This window comes from Camelina sativa, chromosome 7 (genome assembly GCF_000633955.1).
Source record: "Camelina sativa cultivar DH55 chromosome 7, Cs, whole genome shotgun sequence".
In the NCBI taxonomy this organism is placed as follows: domain Eukaryota; kingdom Viridiplantae; phylum Streptophyta; class Magnoliopsida; order Brassicales; family Brassicaceae; genus Camelina; species Camelina sativa.
Window position 1 is genome coordinate 4,891,548 of NC_025691.1, and position 22,696 is coordinate 4,914,243.

General features: G+C 31.7%; 3 protein-coding genes across 4 annotated transcripts in view; 1 reads left to right on the plus strand and 2 right to left on the minus strand.

Moving 5' to 3' along the window:
• LOC104700348 (ethylene-responsive transcription factor 15) lies at window positions 11,180-12,197 on the plus strand. Its single transcript, XM_010415860.2, has one exon. The coding sequence runs from the start codon at window positions 11,304-11,306 to the stop codon at window positions 12,036-12,038; it is 735 nt and encodes a 244-aa protein (XP_010414162.1). The 5' UTR covers window positions 11,180-11,303; the 3' UTR covers window positions 12,039-12,197.
• Window positions 14,521-16,737, minus strand: LOC104700349 (transcription factor bHLH10-like). Of its 2 annotated transcripts, none has more exons than XM_010415862.2 (5): window positions 16,635-16,737; window positions 16,306-16,359; window positions 15,421-16,208; window positions 14,904-15,341; window positions 14,521-14,821 (listed from the first exon to the last, which is right to left on the minus strand). In XM_010415862.2, the coding sequence occupies exons 2-5, from the start codon at window positions 16,310-16,312 to the stop codon at window positions 14,720-14,722; spliced, it is 1,335 nt and encodes a 444-aa protein (XP_010414164.1). In that variant the 5' UTR covers window positions 16,313-16,359; window positions 16,635-16,737; the 3' UTR covers window positions 14,521-14,719. The 2 variants fall into 2 exon arrangements, with proteins under 2 accessions (XP_010414164.1, XP_010414163.1); XM_010415861.2 differs by having other exon boundaries at window positions 16,438-16,737.
• Window positions 21,071-22,696, minus strand: part of LOC104700350 (transcription factor bHLH91-like) — a 2,359-nt gene continuing 733 nt past the window's right edge. The window contains exons 2-4 of the mRNA XM_010415865.2: window positions 21,903-22,671; window positions 21,365-21,808; window positions 21,071-21,261 (exon numbers count right to left, since the gene is read on the minus strand). Coding sequence (XP_010414167.1) covers window positions 21,160-21,261; window positions 21,365-21,808; window positions 21,903-22,655 — 1,299 coding nt within the window. The 5' untranslated portion in view covers window positions 22,656-22,671 and the 3' untranslated portion in view covers window positions 21,071-21,159. The remainder of the gene's footprint in view (window positions 21,262-21,364; window positions 21,809-21,902; window positions 22,672-22,696) is intronic.

A 22,696-nucleotide genomic window follows, 5' to 3' on the forward strand; every position in this document is an offset into this window, starting at 1 on the left:
GGGTTTTTATTTCAATTTTTGGGTTTCGAATTCCATTTTGGATTTTTATTTCAATTTTAGGGTTTTTGTTTCAGATTTTGGGTTTCAAATTCGATTTTGGGTTGCGAATTCGATTTTGGTTTTAGGTTTCTAATTATATCAATTTTAGGGTTTTTACCTAATTCAAATTTAGGGGTTTAATCTAATTTGCTTTAGGGTTCTAATTATATCGAATATGAGGGTTTTAATTTAGTTTTTTTTGGACTTGTTTTTTAGATGTCTTCACAAGAGAACCAAAATTATTCTGGGAGCCAAAACGTTTACAGAAGATTTATATTTTCTCAAGGGTTATCTCCTCCCATGCCTTCTCGAAGGTTACCTTCTTCTGCCTCTGCTCCAAGGGTAGCTTGTCCCGCCTCCTCGCAAGGTACCTCACCGGTGATCCAAGAGAATCGTTAAGGAACCTCATCTTCCACCACAGCAATCGACTTCGCGTGTCAACGATGAGTCTACTCGGATCTCTTTTTTTACTTTGGAAGAGCTACTTGCAAGTCCCGCTCGTGCTAACTTAAAGAAATTGGACCCTGAACGCCCTCCGGATACTCTATGGTAAGAATGTAGTTAGGGTTGTTTAATTTTTTAGATATATTTTCATTGATCCTCATTCCTTTTTTTCTGGTGTTTTGTAGGTTTGACGAGGATCCTCCAGTTGCTGCTATTATTCGGGGCATCTTTGAAAGAGATTTCAAAGGAGCTCATGCCAATTGGACCCAAACACCAGGTGCGGTTGTAAACCGGTGGTTTGAAACTTTTGCGGTAAGTTAAATGTTTGTTGATGTGTTTAAATTACAGATTTTGTTTTTACTTACTTGATTCTGATTTTGATTCATGTTATGTTTTTACAAGCAAACATATAACTGGGACCAGTCCATCAATGGGAGAGTTCGAGCCGAGTTTGAAAGCAAGTTGAAGACCCGGATGACTGATCAAGTGTCTCGGTGGAAGTCTAAGTGGAGAGTAAAAGGTGATGATGCAAAGCCGCGGTGGCTTGATCCGACAGTATGGGACGGCTTGGTCAAGTTTTGGTGTGAACCAAAATCTGAGGAAAAGAGCATCAATAGTCGAAATGCTCGATACAGTGATCCTGATGGCACTGGAATGCATAAACACCGGTCTGGTCAGACCTCCTTTAAAGCTCGTGCACGAAAACATGTAAGTATGTTTAGTTAGTTATTTAGTACAATTACCTATAAATTCTTGCTTTAGTCTAATACTTTGTTGTTTCATATCTTTGTTAAGTCGGAGATTACTCGTGAGGCACTTCCTGATTTCTTGAAAGTCCTAGAAGATACTCATAGGAAACCTGATGGGTCGTTTGTGGATGGATTATCTGAGAAAGTATACCATGAAGTGTCATCGAGGATAACTGAGGCTGAAACTGGGCTATGCTCAGGGGACAACATAAAGAGTAGTGCGTCTGGCGGATTGTCAGTTAGTATGAAGAACCGAATTTTTGCTGAGGTAAATTCTTGAACTTTACATAGTGTTTTGTTTTATATCTTTGAACTTTACATTGTGTCTCTGTTTTTTGTTGTTTGCAGGTTGCTCCGAAGAAGAAAAATAGGATATATGGAGTCGGTACTATGCAAACTGAAGCATCTTCAGCTCAAGTTGTTCTGACGCCTACTCCGACTGAAGATCCAGTCATTCTAGCTGAGAAGCTTTCTCAGGCCGAAGCTGTTCTTGCGAGTCAGTCTACTCAGCTAGAAGATTATGCATTGAAGTTGCAACAAAATACTCAGAAGATGCATTGCTACGATGTCTACTTCGATTATCTATCTGAGAAGAACCCTGAGTTTGCTGCAAGATTTCCCCGACCTGAGACTGATGCCACCAATGAGACCAGAGCAGGAGATACCGGACCTGAGACCGGAGCAGGAGGTATCACGAGACCAGCTTAGGATCTCTTGTTCTTCAATTTCAGCTTATGTTTATGTGTTTGTATCTGAGAACTTGTACTTGTGTTTGATTTATGTTTTGAACTTATGTTATTATGTTTATGTAATTTTAACAACATTTTGTATTACAAGCTTAATTTCAGTTTTCATTCAAAGTTTTTTTGGCTAACTATGAATTTTAGTTTGCCTAATTAGAAATTAATCATAATTAATTTGCATAATTAAAAATAAACATAATTACAAAATGAATAATTCCTAATTCAAATCTCAGCTGTTGCGATGGACATAAATGTTGCAAATCCATCGCAAATTTGCGAGGGATTAGCTTGAACCAAATTGCGAGGAATCTGCTATTGATATTGTCCCTCGCAATTTGCGTTGATTTTGCGACGGCATTTTTTTCCTCGCAAAATTTGCGAGAGATTTACGATGTTAACCGATTTGCGAGAAGCGATTTGCGAGGGAAGTGTGTTCCTCGCAATTCCGTCGCTTTGCCTATTTGCGAGGGATTTGCTATGAATTCTTCCATCGCAAAAGGCTTGTTTTCTTGTAGTGTGTGTTTTGAATCTGAATCTTTCGCAAACAAAGAAAACAACAATTTGATTCCCATTTCGTTTTCCAAAACCTGTGAGTTTTGATTCTTAACGTAAGAAAAACTTCGATTAATATTTATTTAAATATTATAATTAACATATATATAAATTTAATAAAAAAAATAATTATTACGAATTTGTAAAATTAAAAAAAAAATTACTATATAATGTGGTTATATAGTAGATGAGTTATAAAGAAGACATATTGGAATTAATAAAATATTATTAAATTTATATTAGCACGGGTTAATAATATTATAATTAACATTTTTTTAAGTACATTTTGTGCTATGCCCTTTTAGTTTTGTTTATTTAAAAAGTTATTTACAATATTTACCCCTAAAAAGTTTTCAAAACTAACATTACATCAGATTTTGTTTCCTAAATATTTTAAATTTCATTCCAACTAAAAAATAATAGCAATCAATATGGAAATAAAAACTATCATATATTTAACCACACATTCCGTTGTGTTTTGATCCTAAATCCTTTGCAAACAAAGAAAAGAACAATTTGATTCCCATTTTGTTTTCCAAAACCTGTGAGCGTTGATTCTTAACGTAAGAAAAACTTCGATTGATATTTATTTAAATATTAGAATTAACATATATTTAAACTTATAAAAAAATAATTATTACGAATATGTAAAATTAAAAAAAATATTATATAATGTGGTTATATAGTAGATGAGTTATAAAGAGGACATATTGGAATTAATAAAATATTATTAAATTTGTGTTAAGTGTTAACACAGGTTAATAATATTATCTATATTAACATTTTTGAAGTACATTTTGTGTTATTCCCTTGAAGTTTTGCTTATTTAAATTTTTATTTACAATATTAATCCCTAAACAAATTCCATAAATAACATTGCAGAAAAACTCAAATACTAAACTTTCTTAAATTGACCAACATTTGTTACATTTATTGTCATAAAATCTTAACAGTATTTATGCATTCCAATTTTTCCAAAAACAGTTCTATCCATTAAAGTTTTAATTCCAGTAAATCACCAAAACTATCTTTAGAGATTTTGTTTGTATAGACTTTCTATATAAATTTTTGTTTTACATATTTTGATTGTAAAATGTAGATTTAGTCATCTACATTACTTGATTTGAGGTACTTAGGGGTTGATTCCTCAGATTTCTCAAATTATAATAAATAAAATTAAATAATTATTCCGTGGTGTTTCTATAAATTGAAGTACATTTGGTTTCCTTTAAGTTTTAATTATTTACAAAGTTAGTCCTTAAAAAATTGCACATACAAACATAATCAATTAGATTCCTAAAATGTCTCTACAAATTTGGTTTATAATTTCCTAAAACAATTTATATATTAAGAAATTTATTACACTTAATAACATATGCGAAAAATATCTATACAATATTTTCTTCTTTTAAAAACTCTAATATTCAGTAATAATTATATTTTTTCATATGATCAATTAAAACTTTAATGGTTATTAATATGCTGATAAAAAATGCAAAAAATAATTATTTCATGGGTTAAATCTAATAAATTGGAGTATGTATAATAGAAATTAATATGCGGTATACTGCATAATAACGTTGATGGATATAATTCTTTCACGGGTTAAATCTAAATAACTTTGAACTTACAGATTAAATTGAAAAACACTAAAAATTTAAAAAAATAATAATGTAAGAATAGTTTTTTCACGATTTAAATCTAAAAAGCAATAACAATTTCTAATTTTATTACTATAAGAAATTCCATACGGTACAAATGTAACATTAGTATAAATAAAATTAAATAATTGTCACGTTTCTGCGGTAACAACTGATGAAATTTTATAATTAACAATTAAAATATAATTATACAATCTTAAATACTAAACAAAAGAAACAAAATTAACAAACAAATACAATTTTTTAAAATTTAATTTTTTTTGTTGTAAAAATATTATTCTGTGATGTACCGCGAGTTAAAATCTTGTTGTTATAATTTGATTGGTCACATGTTTTTATTGTATTTCAGCTAAAAAACCGGGGTGTCAACACTGGAAAGAAATACCGTCTATTTTTATTGTATTGATCATTACATCACCGCAAATCGAGGGTTAATCGTCTAGTGGTTATATGTCAGACCAAAAAAAATAAAATAGAGATTATTAAATATGGGACCGTGCTAGCTGTTTCCAAAAAATATTAACCAAAAAAAAACTATATAGCCTAATCAATCTATGAAAAGTATAGCGTTCAAAATAGGATAACAAATCTATGTTACCTTTAGCCAGTTGATCAGTTATTATTAGTTCCACCAGGAATTGAATATTACTAACTGTTAAGTACACTAATCAGAAATGAATCTACACTAAGTTTTATCATAGTTATCCTTAATCTAGTGGGGACATCGAATCGCATGCATGTTTGAGGTACTTTTTTTGTTAATAAACAATAATTGGCCGATTAGAATAACAATGATAAATTAGTTTACGGGTCTTTGACCTTCGCTATGAGCAAGGCCAGGGTCGGACATTATAAAGTGAAAGTAGAATAAAATTTGAAAAAAAAAAGGGAATTAGTTAGAGTGTTTATGCACCGTCTCTCTCTCTCATTAGTTATTAATTGTTATTATCTTATTTTCAAGTTGCCATATAAAGTCATATAACTAAGTTACATTCCAATGGTCCACCATCAATGAGCCTAGCTCCAATTTAAACTAAACAATTTTATTCAATCTTTTAATATATAGACTTTGTTTTGCTTCTGTGGTGAGAAACAATAAATAACGAACGATATGAATTAACAAGACTTTGTGATTCTAGAAACTCTCTTAGAGATCTAACTTCTTTATATGGTTTCAATTATATTCATCAAGTGGGCAGTCTCTAGTATTCTCAATTTCTCATTATAAGGAGGATTAGGGAGGGGGATATGATGCTTAGATTGTGATCTTTTTCGACCCCATATACATCCTATGAAAGTTTTCCTAAAGAAACTACTTACGTTAAAAGAATCCCTTTCAAATTCTATCACATGTAAGATAATTACATTAGAAGAATCTCTAAGAAAAATAAAACAAAAAACAAAGGTGACCCCTTGCAATAAATGTTGATAAATTTTGATTGTCGTTATAATATATGTCACTAGGTATCGTTACAAATATGGATTGTGAATGTAAATGTATGTATATATGTTCAAAAGGGGTATGCACTTGGACGTTGAGGTCAAACATCAATCACTTTAGTGGACAAAACCATTTTATTTTTGTTTGTCTCGCGGGCAGAGCTCGCGCTCTCTCTTGTCCGCTTTCAAGTTTCCAACACTTCTTCAAAAAGAATAAATACTTAAATAGTATCATCAGCAATAATTTAATTTGATTTTACATTTCCCTCTTGTGTGTTTCTGTGTTTTCCCACTTTTTGTGATGGGGAATAATCAATAGCCATATTTTCCATTTGTAGCACATGGAAATGGTACATTATCGCATGCCTCTGTAGTACTCTGTAGTATGTACTTAGTTATTGATTATACGGAATATCTTGTACTGGTTTGTTACGTTTTAATTTAATGAACTATCACCAATTAACAAATTGGTTGCTTATTTGAAGGAAAAATAAAATATACTTTAATGAGTTTTTATTTAACAAAAAAAATGAGTTTAGTAGTATGAGAGTGATCCAAATTCCCAAGAATAGCCTAACTTTTTTGATAAAGGATGAAATAAATGAAAATGCTCACAGTAGAATGTAAATGAACAGTAATATCCCTTAAGGGTTAACCGGTTAAGGCATTATAATCCTAATAATAGCCATGCCAACTAATTTTTGTATTTTAAAGATTATTTTTTAATTAGCATTTATGTCGTATCCCTTATCCTCTGTATATTAATAGATAATCATTCTTACAAAAAATTTGAGGTGTCGCGCTCACATAGCTTCTGTGATTTTATTAATAAATGCTCTTACTTCTCGTTATTATTTACATAAATATACCATTGAAATATTATGAGCCAATATTTTCTAGTAGTTTTTAAAAATAAAAGATTTAATCAACTGTTAAATCCGAAAATGTATTTAATTATCATTATCATAACCTATTTACTTATTAAAATAAATTATATTTCACAAACAAGAAAAAAATTATTCATTTATTTACCACTTTTATCATTTTTCTCATTCCATTTATAAACTTAGGATTTGTTTAAATTAAATCGATTAGTCTAAAAAATATTGTTTTATCTATTTAATGGTATAGCGATATAGATAATAATATGAAAACATAAAATTTATGAATTTGATTTTTAGAACACAAAAAAAAACATCAAAACTTTCTACATCACCTTAAAATTATTTTCTAAGTTTAAATATTTCACGAGTGAGACGTATTTTACAGAAAATAAACGCAAATTTGAATAAACGAAAAAAAATTACTTACATATTTTGTTATATACAAACGAATCTTAAATCTCAAATAATAAGTTTACTCATAATATTTTATTTAAATCGATTTCTCTATCACGTAGTGTGGATTGCTACCTAGTGGAGTTTTAATTTATGTGGGAGCCAAGATGCTACAGATCAATGATCCCTTTGAAATATATATGTTTTATAATATCTAGTTGTTTTTTTTGGGTGGGAATTTTTTTAATTTTTCAGTCTTAGTTAAAGTTACGTGCACTATAACATACAAACGTAATGAAATAATACTACAATAGGTTTTACGTTGTGGTACACCACGGTCTATTATTTTGTTGATATATATACTGTTAATGGTTGTAGGTAGAGTTTTGTAGAAACTCTTGATTCACAAGTTGAGAATATACATTTTACGATTTGTTAGTTATGATTTAAGAATGAATGATCTGGCATATTCTTATTATGATTCTCAACTGATATTGTTAGATTAATAGTGTACATTTAAAGCTAATAAGATCTTATCAAATATTTAATCGTTTATTAAACACAAATTAGATATTTCTTAAGATGTATTCATCTTGAATTAGTTGCTATATTATAGGGATGTGATTACATAAATTGGGTTATCAATTCTTTTTGTCAAACTCGATCCTAAAAATTCGGCATGCAAATTAGATATTTCTTCAGATACAATTGGCATTAATTGGATGTAAATAAGTATGCTATGGATTAAAAACCGGCCCAAAATATTCGGCAATCTTAAGGAGAATCCGGATAATTGAATCGGTTATAATTTTAGTTTAAAACCCGACCCGAAGTTGGCAAAAAGTGATGGCACCCTATTGTACTCCAAAAATGTATTTCGAGCTCTATATGTGGCTATACTTGTTTGGTTACAAATATCCTAAGACAATTTTTAATATATATCCGTTTATAAAAATTCAAATCACATTATATGCTGAAAAAAATCTAAAATTTTATTAACTTTATGTATTGAATAGTAATTAAAATAATTAAATATAAGATTAAATAAAAATGAAAGAAGAATTATATTTTAATCTAACATATTTATTTAAATAAGACAGATATATTTTAGGAAATTAATATTATCAAATATGGAAATGATTGTGTTTGGTTGTAAAGATTGTAGAGAATTTAGTTGAGACTTGTTTGGATACAAAGATAAGAGAGGATGACACAAAAATGTATTTAAAAAATGTTAAGATAGATATATAAATATTGTATTAAAAGGAAAGACTTGTTCTATGTCTCTAATCCGTATTAAAACATCTAAAAAAATCGTGAAAAAAGTGTAGCTTAGGTAGAAACATTAATTGTTTGCCAAAAAAAAAAAAGTGGAAACATTAATTTGGACGTCCAACTAACCATTTCTTTATGAAACATTTCATGATATTATTGGTTTAAGTACTCTACTTTCCTTTATATAATTTAGAGTAGACAAGACTTTCTAACAAACAAGTACGATCCATTAATTCATACGATTTAAATAATATTGAATGAGATTTTTTGGTTTAATATTGAATGAGAATTTTATGTGGACGAAAAACAATATAGAGACTAGTCATATAACGCATATTAATTTAAAACATCAAGGAATACTTTTCTTTTATTTATTTTTATTTTTCTAAAAAGAGGAAAGAAATACTGTTATACTCAATTATAAGCATCAAGTTGTATGATTGTATCAGATGCTTGAAAACGCCAGAAATTTAATAAAACAAAAAGGCTTCATTACATTCATACCATTATATTTAAACTAACTGGTTGCTATAATTATTCAAGTTTTTTTTTTGTCAAACTTTCCTATTGTTTGCACATGCATGCGTTGTGCTATATGAAATATATAATTTCAAATTAATTTTTAAGAAAATTTTAAAATGTAATTGATTATTATAAAAAATATCTCCTCAAATTATTTTTAAGAAAATTTTAAAATGTAATTGATTTTTTGTTTTAAAAAAGGAATCTCTGAGAAGTAAATTTTAACTAGTATTAGTCAATTTTGATATGATACGTGTATTTTGTGATTCACAAGAAGTTATCTAGAAAGCCAGCCACATATTCGGAATCAATTAATGTAGTAGACAAATTTTAGTCTATGAAACGTGAAAGAAACAAGCAAATTTTGCACATATCACAACATATAATACACCAAGTCAAAACACTAACTGAAAATGATACTTCGATGTTATCAACTCGTATAAATATGTTAGCATACAAGTTACATGTCGATACCAATATACCATGTATATGTTCTCGGTAAGCGTATTCGAACTCTAGGAAGGTATTTTTTTTGTAAATACAACATTTTCAGTATAATGTAGAGGATCTCTCCCAATCTGACCCATAACTCAATCTGATCGAGAACCATTTCCTCTCATTTAGAAAGAGAAAACACTTTAGAGACATTAATTTAGCTAAACACAGGTTTCAGGATTTTTAACCGTTATATGCATTATAGAATTAGAATCCATACAAAAAGTTTCCAATCATAATGGTCGTATCGAGGAAACCTCATCCAATTTCAGTTCCCGATTTTTTAAGAACACAAAAAAAAAAGTCAATTTCGTTAAGCTTTGTGACGTTTCAGTCGATCTTTATTACAGAACCCTATTCTCCAACCAAAAATGACCAATTATTATTGACCAATGGTTTTATGACAGAAATATCTATTTTGTCTTTATGCCAAATTTATAAATTAGTGGCTGTCGGCAGATCAAGAGAAGACCACTCTCTAGGGGCCACAGTTCGATCCTCTCTTTTTCTCTTTTAAATTCTTTATCAAAACAAAAACTAAACTAATGGTTTCAACCGTAAATGGTTATTGCAATGAAGACGAAGAAAAACTAAAAAAATCTGGTATTACGATCTTGGATAATACTACTTATGTGGTTATCATTTTATTTTTACTTTCAATTAGGACGAATTTAATATAGTCTTCTGTCTAGTTACAATACTATTATTTCCAATTGTTATAAAGATTTTCTAGTAAAAGTGTAGATAAATTTATATGGGATGGGAAGACTTTCTATATATATATCAGTAATAAGCTTTATATAACTTGTAGAATGCTGTCATATATATCCTGATTAATAGCGCTGTTAAATTTGTTGGATATTTATATTACAACTAATAAGTTGGTGAACCCAATTTAAACATAACAATTTGGTGAAATAGTGTGTTACATCAGTCTTTTCTGTTTATAACATCAATTATTATTCACAAAAAATGTTGTCGTGAAATTTTTACTATTAGTATTATGTGTTGTCAAGTTTCAACACGCAAATATTATACTCTTTCTTAGATTTATATAAAAAATTAAGAGAATGGTAACACGAAGACATGAATCTCAATCGGACGAACAAAACAAACACAAAAACTATATACATAACATCTGACTTTAATCACCATATGGATTTTTAGATTTATTTGTTTGCAAGGATCAGTTTACTACAGTCCGTCTGGAAGACTCCACAGTCCACACTTTACCCTAGTTTCAAAAACACATGACATAACCCATTCACTAACTCAAAATATAGATGGAGATGTTTCTTTTCTCCATACATAAACAATAGTTTGATTTAACCTTGTATCTTCTAGATTAATTTGTAATATGTCAAATATGTTATTTACATATATATTTTTTACTATAATTCTATAGTTATGAACTATGATTGTTAGGAGATTTTATGGCTGTGATTAACAACCATTAGATGCGGATTTTAAAGCGTTTTTCACAAAAAAAAACGCATTGCTTGCCCAAATCACAAGATTTTAACTCTATATATATTTGAATAAAGAGAATTTATATATATATTGGGGATTGTTTCAAGTCAACTCTGGGAGACTCAACTCAGTACAATAAGCGCAGGTCCTACAGCTACGATACAATTGAGGTCTGTCAAAACTTACGTGGATGACAAGTGCCACATCATGATATTGCTGATCTCATCTATTTTGTCGGTATCTCGCCGCCTAACGTCACCCCTCTAAATAGTATTCCGCCACGTGGAAACTAAAAACACCAGTTTTTTTTTCTTTTTTTCTTTGCTTTTGAAATAGGGATAGATCCGTATAAAATCTTGTTTTCTTCCTCAATTGAATTGAAAAAAAACAAGACACCAGTTTTGTGGTTGGTCCCCATGCCGTTGTATAAGAATTTTTATTAGTTTTTTAAGGCAGCCATATTTGTCTAATAGGACCTATGAAAACAATATAACAATAAAATACTTCCCACTTTCATATATCTTATAAATTCCGTGTCTCTTATATATAGGATTAGGTTTTGAAATAACTTAGTGTCCACAAACAAGAATAGATAACAAAAAACAAGAAAAGAGAAAAGAAAAAAAAAATATACTCATGGAATATTCCCAATCTCCCATGTATTCTTCTCCGAGTTCTTGGAGCTCATCACAAGAATCACTCTTATGGAACGAGAGTTGCTTCTTTGATCAATCTTCTGATCCTCAATCTTTCTTGTGCCCTAATTATCATGATTACTCCGATGACTTTTTCTCATTTGAGTCGTCGGAGATGATGGTGAAGGAAGAGATCCAAAACAGTGAAGTTTCCAACTCCGAGGAGGAAGAAAAGGTTGGGATTGATGAAGAAGAAAGATCATACAGAGGAGTGAGGAAAAGGCCGTGGGGCAAATTCGCAGCTGAGATAAGAGATTCCACTAGGAACGGGATTAGGGTTTGGCTCGGGACGTTCGACAAGGCCGAGGAAGCCGCTCTTGCTTACGATCAAGCGGCTTTCGCCACGAAAGGATCTCTCGCGACACTTAATTTCCCCGTGGAAGTGGTTAGAGAGTCGCTCAAGAAAATGGAGAATGTGAATCTTCATGACGGAGGATCTCCGGTTATGGCCTTGAAGAGGAAACATTCGCTTAGGAACCGGCCTAGAGGGAAGAAGAGATCCTCTTCTTCGTCTTCTTCTTCTTCTAATTCATCTTCTTACTCTTCTTCTTCATCTGCTTCTTCAACATCAAGAAGTAGTAAGCAGAGTGTTGTGAAGCAAGAAAGTGGTACACTTGTGGTATTTGAAGATTTAGGTGCCGAGTATTTAGAACAACTTCTTATGAGCTCATGTTGATCTTGTAATTAGTATTCAGCTAAAGCTACTATTAAACTTTAATTTTGTGATAATGATCTTGAAATTTCTTTGTTCATTCTGCAATTTCTTTGGTTCTCTTATTTTTTGTTTGTTGTATCCAAATGAAATTATTGGAATAGAGGCGATGGTGATGTTGAAGTGTATAAAAAAAAACTTTTTTTTTTCATAAAAAAAACTCCATTATTGCGTTATACGGCTGGAAAGTGTGTGTGTCCACCTTAACTGCTTTATATATTTTTTTGTGCTTTAATAATTGTTTTCAAGTGTAAGAGATATTAGAGGATGAAAAATACTCGAATTAGCGATTCTTGTAAATCCAAGACTGTGAATCTTAAAAATCAATCAAGTCGACCCAATCTATAAAGGTATATTCTTAGTTCGAATAACAAAATCTAACCAAAAAGAAGTTGATAAGATAAACTATAAAGTATTTTTTATGTGTAGGGTAATTCGATTAGATCCATAAAAGGTACAATAAAATGTTATATTATCTAGGTATATAAAAGATATTATGACGTTCTTATTATATTGTGTTATTACGTCGTTAATGATGCTTTCGTTATCGTCATTATTGTTAATCTCATTATAAATTGGTTGTTTAACTTTCTTTGCTACTATTTTTTTCGTTGAAGCTTTCTCAACCCAATAAAGCTACACTATGAACGTTTTAGATCATAACAACATGTCGAAGTTTTGTTGGATGAGATTTTTTTTGTTGTTCAATACGCATAAGATGCAAATATTTTTGAGGATCTGTACTATTATCATCGTAATTTATATTCGAATTTGGTAGTCTACGTACTGTATATGAGTTTTTGAAGATTAATAATAAGTTTATGACTTTAAAGGAATACTTCAAACGCAAGCTAGCATTCATTTATAATTTGCTAACCATATTTGTTTTTTAATATTGTTCAAAATGGATTGAGACACGACGACATATTTGGGTGTTTAGATCGATCACTAGTGTGCATTGGCGTCTGGTGAGACAATAATGTTTAGAAGAAATTAATGAGATTGTTTGTTTGTGTTTATAAACAATAGTAAAATCTAAGAGATAGAGATAACATTAGAAAAAGAAAATGGAGGTTTGTTAAAAATAAAAATAATACATGGAGGTTGAGTAACTTGAATATATGTGAAATAGGATCTTAACTGGATTTAATTACGTATGAATATTTTATCTGATTTTAAATTGTTTTCTATCCAGCCAAAATTGATAATAGGTTTAAACATGTGATACAGCAAATTTTATTTAAAACGTGAAAATATATTCAAAAAGACAAATTTACATATGGGTATATGACCTGTTCGAAATAGGGAATAAGCAAAAAGGGTGATAGACAACGAGGAAAAGACAAGAGAATTGAGACAAAATCATATCCTTAACAAATAAAGAAAGAGTGATTAATTAAGTAATGGTGGTTGATTAATTAAAAACGACGGAGATTAGATGGCAAATGGCAAGTCGTGGTGAGGATCATATCCAGTTTGTGATAAAGCAGGTACCATGATTTGACCACATTTAAATTGGCTCATTGTAATAACATCACTGATGATGCGAATAAGTTTCCTAGTTAGGAAATCTAATGGTCTAACCGGTTCGGAACCGGAATAGAAGCAATTCTGTAAACCTAAAATATATACAATTATCAAAAAAAATATATATATATATATATATATATACAAAATACATGGTTTATAAGTAGTGGGTTATTTGTTTTGACGTAAAAGAAGAAAAAAAGGACTTATTAGTGAAGGAGTATTTTGGCTGAGTTTAAAGTTTAAACATAAGATGAACACAACAATGCACAAACGAACTAAGGAGTTGAAAAGTTGTTAGAACTGGACTCGACACAACATTTGTGTGACATAAAGAATGAAAAAGTGAAAAGCACACAAAGAAAGCTACTGTTTAAGAATTATAACATTTACAATTATATTTCACTATTTCTAAAACCCTCCTTGATGAATCCGGTTTGAACCGGTCAGGCCAGACCACACCCTAAGCCAAAAAAATTCTGAGAGGCGATCCGGTCTGGGTTTAAGGAATGACAAGAGAGCCAAAAAAAGAAAGCAAACCATCATGACCAAAGTTTGAAGTTACAAAACAAAAGAAAGCCCATGACAAGTTTTTATTCCAAAAGCTTATTATAACCCCCTGGCCCAGAGGTGTTTAAATTTTCTTACAATTATTATTTTTTGGGATCAAATTTACATGCAATTTATTGATTTATTAGTTCCATACTTCTATCTTATTTTGCATTTAAAAACGATTTTGGTCTTGAAAAGTTAAACATTTTCCATTTAATTTTACTCTGATCGAATGTTTCAGTGTACCAAGAACAAGAATACCATAAATAGCCTCACACAAAGCAATGAAACATTTTTCTGATAAACAAAAGCCAAAAAGCAATTAGTTAAATAGTAAAAACTCAAAACAGATTAAAATGGTCGAAAATTAAAACTCTCATAAAAGCTAGAAATTTATAGAGTTAGACAAAATCCAGACCAATAGCCTCTTCAGCACTCTAACTCTAGCTTAGATAACTTGAGCATTAACCAAAGTGACTAATAATAACTTAATCAGTCATTAGGGAGTACAACAAAAGTTATTAGAAAAAAAAAGCAATTAACCCCACAAGTGTGTCTGGTAAAACTCAGTAACCGTTGCTTGGAACAGCTTCCATGTACTGTTTCTCCACAACCTCCATCACTGTGTCTGCAATTCCACTTGCATACAAACAAGATCCTTCACAAATCTGCCCCAAAAATCAAAAATTAGTTCAATTGGTTTGATAAGTTAAAACAAAAAAACAGATTCAGACTAAACATTTTCATTACCTTAGTGTTGAACAAGAAGCTGTAGTACTCACCAATCTGTCCACCTGCAACATGGTGAAGATCAAGCTGAAGCTGATCAAGAACCTTGGTGGTGAACAACAGACAGTTAATCTTCTTCTTCTGAACGAGCTTGATGGTTACTTCATCATCGATTATACGAACATCGACCTCAGTTACTTTGGATTTCCTCTTAAGCCAAGAACATCTCAGTGAGTTGTTGTTGTTCTTGCTGAAACAAGATTGGTCTACTTCACTCTGTGGCTTGTAATTCACAGTGTCTTCTTCTTCTTGTTGTTGATCTTCTCCACGTCTAGCTTTCTTCTTGCTCCTGAATCTCCCAAATCTCTTCTTCTCCACAAGCATCTTAAACTCCTCGATTGTCCTTAACAGCTCTTTGATGTAATCTATAGCCTCTCCAACGATGGATGCTCTATCACTCTACAGAGATTAAGCCACAACAATGTTAACATATATAGTCTCTCATACACATGAACTGAATTAAAAGCAAATTATATACCTTTGTGGGATTTGGAATGAGGCTCTTTAAGTCTTGGAAACGATCATTGAAGTGAACTCTTCTTTCACGTTCTGTAGGGGAATTGTTAGACTTTTGAGATCTTCTTCTTTTACGAGTAACAACACCAGTTGTGTTAAACTCGAGAACCCCATTGTCAAACCCATCACCGTTGTTGTCGTTGTTGTTGTGTCCTCCTTCAAAATACATCATATTCACACCACCATTAGCATCCATCTGAATCTGATCTCGAGGCTGCATAGGGAAATTCAAATGGAAGAGTGGGTCGTACATGACAGCAGCAGCAGAGGAAGAAGACATAATGTCTGAGAATGAGTTAGGAAGCACAGAAGAAGGATGATGATGAAGAGGAGGAGGAGGCAATGAGCATCTAGGCAAGGGTAAGAGACTAAGCAAATCAGGAGTTGTAGCAGAGTTTGGAACCATATTGACGAAATCTTGATACCCATTATGCTGATCCCAATCAGATTGTTGATGATGATGTGTAGCCATGTGGTGAATCATATTGTTATGGAACTGATCACAAGGAGGAGGAGGAGGATTGATGTGGAATTGGAGAGGTGTTGAAGCAGCTTGAGGACAGTCTTGTGGGCTGAGATGGAATTCAGAGAGCTCTTCTACTTCAACACTGCAATTGCTGTTGCTTGTGCTTCCGGCGACAAGAATTTGCGGCGGTTGTTCGGCTTGAGAGAAGCTAGTCTCCACCGTGACTTCAGCAGGAGTGTTGGGATCGAAACAACCCATCTCCTCGTAAAGGTTTCCTTTTTCTTCTGCGTTTGTAACAACAACACTAATTTAGATCTTCCATAAGATAAAAAGGCAGAAGCTTTGATGATAAAATGGAAGAAAAAAACAAAACTTTGTGACCTTCCATGAAGATGGTTCAACGATTGACTCTAAAAAGATGATTCCTTTCAACACCTGCAAAATCAAAAGTTAACCACTTTTACTTAACCATCTTTATAAGAAGATAGATTGGGAAAAACCAGAAATTCGAACCTAATTTCAAACAAGTTTGCTATTTTATCCATAATCTTTGGAATCGAAATTTGGGTTTTTAGATTCTACAACGATAGAGGAAAGATTGTAACATGGGAAAATGTTCTTCAGAATTCAAAAGATTAACAAATGGGTTTAGGGTTTGAGTTCGAGGATAAAGAGAAAGGGAGAGATATAAGAAGGGGGAAAAGTTCAACCTTGCAATGGTTTATTAAGTTGTTCCTTGAAGGAAAGTTTCATGAACTTAGTCCCTCTGCTTCTCTGTGTTTGAAATATACGGACATTTGCAGATGGGGACAGTAGAAGTCTTGAAGAAGGTGAAAAGGTGAGAAAATGTAATTATTAAATTGATGATATATATAATATTGCCTCTTTTCATATGTGGATAAAAATGTTGTAGAAAATGTAATTATTGAATTGATGGTAGTATAACCAAAATTAAGAGATAAATTATTATATGCATCCATTTGGTAAATAGTAATTATTATTATATAAAATTTAAATAATTAGTAATTACAAAAATGATTAAAAATTTAGCGGTATGGTATCGATTTATGTCACCAATCGAAAGCTAACGATAACAATAAATTATTAACATGTTTAAGCTAAAGTTTTTAGAGACATATTTTAGTTTTCATTTGTGGTTCAAGCATTTTACTGGTTTTTAGATTTTTTCAGTTTATAAATAGTTGTATCAAAAGCATAACAATTATAACATAAAACTTATAAGGATGACTCTTTTTTTTTTTTTTTTTTTACTAATTTTTGGTTGGATTTGTAAAGAAGGTACCATTGTATATTCTTTTCACCGTTACAAAAGCTGTCATTTTTTTGATATAAAATGTAAAAGTTGTTTTTATTTTTGTTTTTTGGAGTGTGTTTTGGTTGGAGCATGTGATTGTGGCCAAAACATTTTCAAGGTTGGTTAGAAGGATCAACAGATGGGTCCCAAGCCGAATCTCTCAGTCTCAGGTCCTTGCAAACGACTTTTATGGACATTTCCGTCATTATCATAGCTTTGCCTTCTATATCTCTCATGGGCTCATGGCAGAGTTATAAGACTTAAATTCATAAGATAAGTTGTATTGGTTAATCGTTAATATATAGAATGAAGTGTTTCTAGCTCACTAAAGATACGTTGCTGTTCTTAAATTGATCATTTTCCCATTAACTAATAACCAAAATACAAAACGTATTATCAAGTTGGAAGAACTTATGCAAAAATAAACTACCCATCATCAAATGACATCATTAGATCGATACTTGAAGACATATAATATAGAATCTCTAGTAAACAAAGTATTTTACTGTATGGATTGTTTTGAAGATAAGATATAATTTTTCATTATATATCGACCATCATATCTATTTATTAATTACATTTCAAGCTACTTTTTTATTTATTAATGTATGATTTGAAAAATTAAACACCGAAAAAAGTTGAGAGACCTGAGGAAACTAATTATGTTTTTGTTAAAATATTATATTGATATATTTCTATAAGTTTCCTTGTTGAGCGGTTGGGTCATGCGATTTCTGTTTATAGCAAAAGAAAGAGAGAGAGCTATCCGGGTTTGTTTGAGAAGTAGTAGAGGTAGGTCCCACTTCTAAGAATGAGATAATATAATTTCACTTTGTAAAAGAATTAGGATAATATCGTAACTGACAGAAACTATCAAAAAAATATGGTCACCTACTTCTCTGGTACAGCACTGTTACCCATCCTAAAACTAAATGTACAAACTAGAGGCCTCTTCTTTCTATTGCCTGATCTTGCAGCTGATTTGGATTTGGGGGCTTAGCTTCACGTCATGGGGTTAACTCAGTTCACGGCATGCAGATAAGGAGAAAGAGGACCAAAGTGATGGATTAGTCTTCTTGTAATGTATTTTTAAGTTTTGGTTTCGGTCTGTATCATATAACATACTCTTTCAGTAAGGGATCAGATTTAAAGTAATCAATCGTATCAATATTTTTAATTATTTTAACGTTTAACCACATAAAGATGTTTCATTAAAAATGTCAAATCTTTTTTGCACCACAGTATTGTTCTGCCAACCTGATTTAACTGGTCTAACTTGCCACAATTTATCCCTAACCAAAATGAGATACATTTCCCCGGGATGGTGTAGGCTTAATTTGGCTACCTTTAAACTATATGGACCATGAGCTTCCATGATTATTTGCTTCATCATCATAAAAAAAAAAAGTCATTATTTTTTCTATGTTAATCAGAATATTTAGTATCGAATTATTACGCCTTTACATATATGAATTTGCATGCTCGCTGTTGAGAAAGGCTACCACATCATTCTTTCTTATTTAAAATGGAAATTACAAGTTTTGATGGATCAGACACCTTTTTAGTTTTAACCGGATCATATATATACCATATTGTAGTCTAAAATCAGACTCCAAAATACGTACTTATTTAGTCTTGCAAATAGGTAAACATGGTGGATTAAACAAAAAAAGTCAGTAAATAGATGAAATCAGCTTATTAAAATGTTATTGATGGGAAGCAGCCTTGTAGTGTTTGTCCACAACTTCAATCACGCTATTTGCAATTGCACTTGCACCCATTGGTGATCCTTCATAAATCTGCATTTTGTGCATGATCACTACCAAAGGTCAATCCAATATATTCAAATTTAAAATACATAATCAAGACTCGATCACTGACCTTGGTTTTGAGCAAGAAACTCTAGTGCTCACCAAATTTCCTCCAGCCACATGGTAAAGATTAAGATGAAACTGACCAAGCACTTTGGAGACAATAAACAAACAACTGATCTTTTTCTTTTTTTCAATTGTTACTTCATTATCAATAACCGTAAAATAAACTTCTACTATTTTCGATTTCTTCTCCACCCATAATGTACCTGATCTTTTACATCATCCCTCTCCGGCTTCTTCTCCATATATTCATCAAGTCTCATCGTCGAGAATGGATGCTCTACATGACTACATCCCTAATAGCATATAATGAGTTTCCATTGTCTACTTTAATGTTCTTGTGTCTTTTACCACATTTTTTTCTTCTCAACCAAATACTTGAGCTCGCTTACTAGTCTGCATAAATCGTTGATGTAATCGATCCCATCTTGAACAATGGATGCTTTATCTCCCCAATAATAGATTATGTGAATTAATAAAGCGATATATATTGGAGATAATGAATGAAAGATTAATTGTTATAAAACTGAAAAATAAAATACAAATTAAAAATAACTAACCTTATATATAATTTTTTTTTTTGCTAAAGTGCAAATATCATATAATATGAACGATGTGGTGTTACAAAAGTTACAACCTAATAAGTTGGTTTCTCGGCAAAAAAGGTTAAAAACAAGAAAGCAACAGTACATGCTTAGATAAGCCCGAACATCATTAATGATGTAACCATAATCCCATAAGCTTCTTGGAACGCTTATTGAGGATGGAATTCCTGATCTCAAGGCCTTATATATAACTTGGGACAAAAATGAGCAACTTCAAGGCCTTGAACCTCTCGTTTACAAATTACAATCATGTAACGTTCCATGAAGATAGTTTAACGACTCTAGATCCTCTCTGTTTTTTTTTTATATAAGGACATTTGCAGATCGAGACAACTAATAGAAGAAGGGTAAAAAGATAAACAAGATTTAGACAATTTTTTTTTTTTAGTTCTCATCTAGGACACAAAATGTTGTCTTTGTCTCGATATAGCGTTAAGTTTTTATCCCAATTTCGTAGTCATGTGCATGTTCTTATACATATTTCACGTAAGTTTTATATTATTATTATGTATCATAAATCCAAAATAACCCATTTTAATTTCTTTTTCCAAAAATACCAAACTGTAGTTTCATTTATCTATATAGATGTATTAATTACGGATCGATTGAATTTTATATTGAGAATTTTGTTTAATTAATTTCCTTTTATCAAAAACGAAAACAAAATTATGAAGTTTCCAATTGTGGTTAGATCATGCCATATCTGTTTATAGCAAAGAAAGTGGGTTTGTTTGAGAGAAGATGGGTAGGTAGGTCCCACATCCAAAAAGTAATCAGGGACAATCTCGTAACTCCTTGACTTGAAACTGAAAAATTCTGGTCACCTACCTCTATCGTACACTGCTAGTTTGTTACTGTCCCCATCCTATTTCCAAACCGTATACTATCTTAAGATTCGTAAGCATGTTTGCATCAATTTTTAAAGTAGAGTTGTAAACTTGAAATGTTATGCCGAACCAAACAATTTGGTTTATCTGTTTTCAAAGGGGTACATTAAAGTAATCGACATATCAATGTTTTTTAAACGCTTAATTAACCGCGTAGATGGTTTGTGTACTTTGACCTGGCTCTGCCAAAACCTATCACCAAAGCGTTACAAAATTTCTAAAAAGTATGAGATTTCTCTTATAACTTGAAATTGTCTAGGCTTTTATATGATTAGTAGAGAGACCTATAAAAGTATGGACTATGGAGGGAGCTATGATCTGGTATTCTGGTTAATCATCAATACCTGTGTATCATTTCCTCTACCAGTAATAGAGATAATGGTTTAGAAGAAATGGAGAACACAAGGGAATGCATTAAATTAATAAAAAAAATCCAAACTAGAAAACTTAAATTTGGCTCCAAAATGAGTTTTTTTTATTTCGTTTTGCAAATGAGTAAACATGGATTAGAAAATAAAAAAGGGTCAGAAAATACATTTAAGTTAGCCTAATATTCAATAGTTATTGATGGGAAGAGAAGCCATGTAGTGTTTATCCACCACTTCAATCACTCTGTTTGCTATTGCACTTGCATATATTGTTGATCCTTCATATATCTGCATTTTTATTTCAATCATTATCACCAAAACTCATTCCAAACAATATATATTCAAATCCATAAATCAGAGATTGGTTATATATTCATTGATGATCACTAACCTTGGTGTTGAACAAGAAACTGTAATGCTCACCAATCTGTCCACCTGCAACATGGTGAAGCTCAAGCTGAAGGTGATCAAGTACTTTGGAGACGAGTAACAAACAGTTGATCTTCTTCTTCTGGACAACTTTGATTGTTACTTCATCATCAACAATCCTAACATCAACTTCACTTGCTTTTGATTTCCTCTGCAGCCATGAACATCTCAGCGAGTTGTTGCTTGAACATTGGTCCGTTACATCGCTCTCAGGCTTTTTATTCATGTTTTCATCATCAACATCATCTTCATTATTCTGATCATCCAAGTTGTTGTTGTCTACTTCATTGTTCTGGTGTCTCCCACCACATCTTTTTCTTTCTACCAAATACTTAAGCTCGCTTACTCTTCTGCGTAACTCGTTGATGTAATCGATTCCATCTTGAAGAATCGATGCTCTATCTCCCTAAACAAACAAATTATATAAATTAAGCTAAGAGACATTGAGTGAAAACTATAATAAGAAAGACTCTTTTCGTAAGTAATAAGTAATAACTAACCTTACTAGGGCTAGGAATGAGCAGTTTCAAAGCCTCGTACCGCTCATTCAAGTGACATCTTCGCTCACGCTCTGTTGTAAAAGGTCTGTTCTTTCGCTTCCCTCTCCCTTTACGCCTAATCTCTTTGCTAAACTCAATGATTCCGCTATCAATGTTAATCTCATTCCCAACATTTGAATCATCATCTCTTTGAGTAGTAATATTGGTATCAATTCCAAGCAAGAACCCTGAGTAGTCATTAGCAGGGATCAATGGAGGTTGTGGAGGAAGGTTTAAGTGGTAAAGGGGGTCATACGCAAAGCAAGAACCCGACATTATGTCCGATAGGTTCGAGCTTGGTAATGGGATTGAGCATCTAGGCAAATGCAAGAGGCTGAGAAGATCAGGAATTTGTTGAGTTGATGTTGTGTTTGGATCAGAAGTGTTCATGAAGAATCCAGAGTTGTCTGCAGAAACACCCCAATTCGAGTCTTGAATCATCTGGTTGATCATATGGTTGTTGTTGTTGTTGCTTTGGTTCTGAGGTTCTGAGTTAGGGAGAGAGATAACAGAAGGGAAAACAGAGAAATCCTCCATTGTTGGTAGCTTAAGATCATCGTTAAAGCTGTTTGTTGTGCTTCCAAGAGGTGGTTGGAACTGGTGGCTTGCCGGAATAGTTGTTTCCGCCTCACAGAAGCCACCACCATTATTGTCCATCATTGCTTCCACCGTTGGTATAGGATCAAAACATGAATTTTCTTCATACATTCTCATTTCTCAACTGATCTTGCTGCAACCAAAAAAAAAAAAAAAAA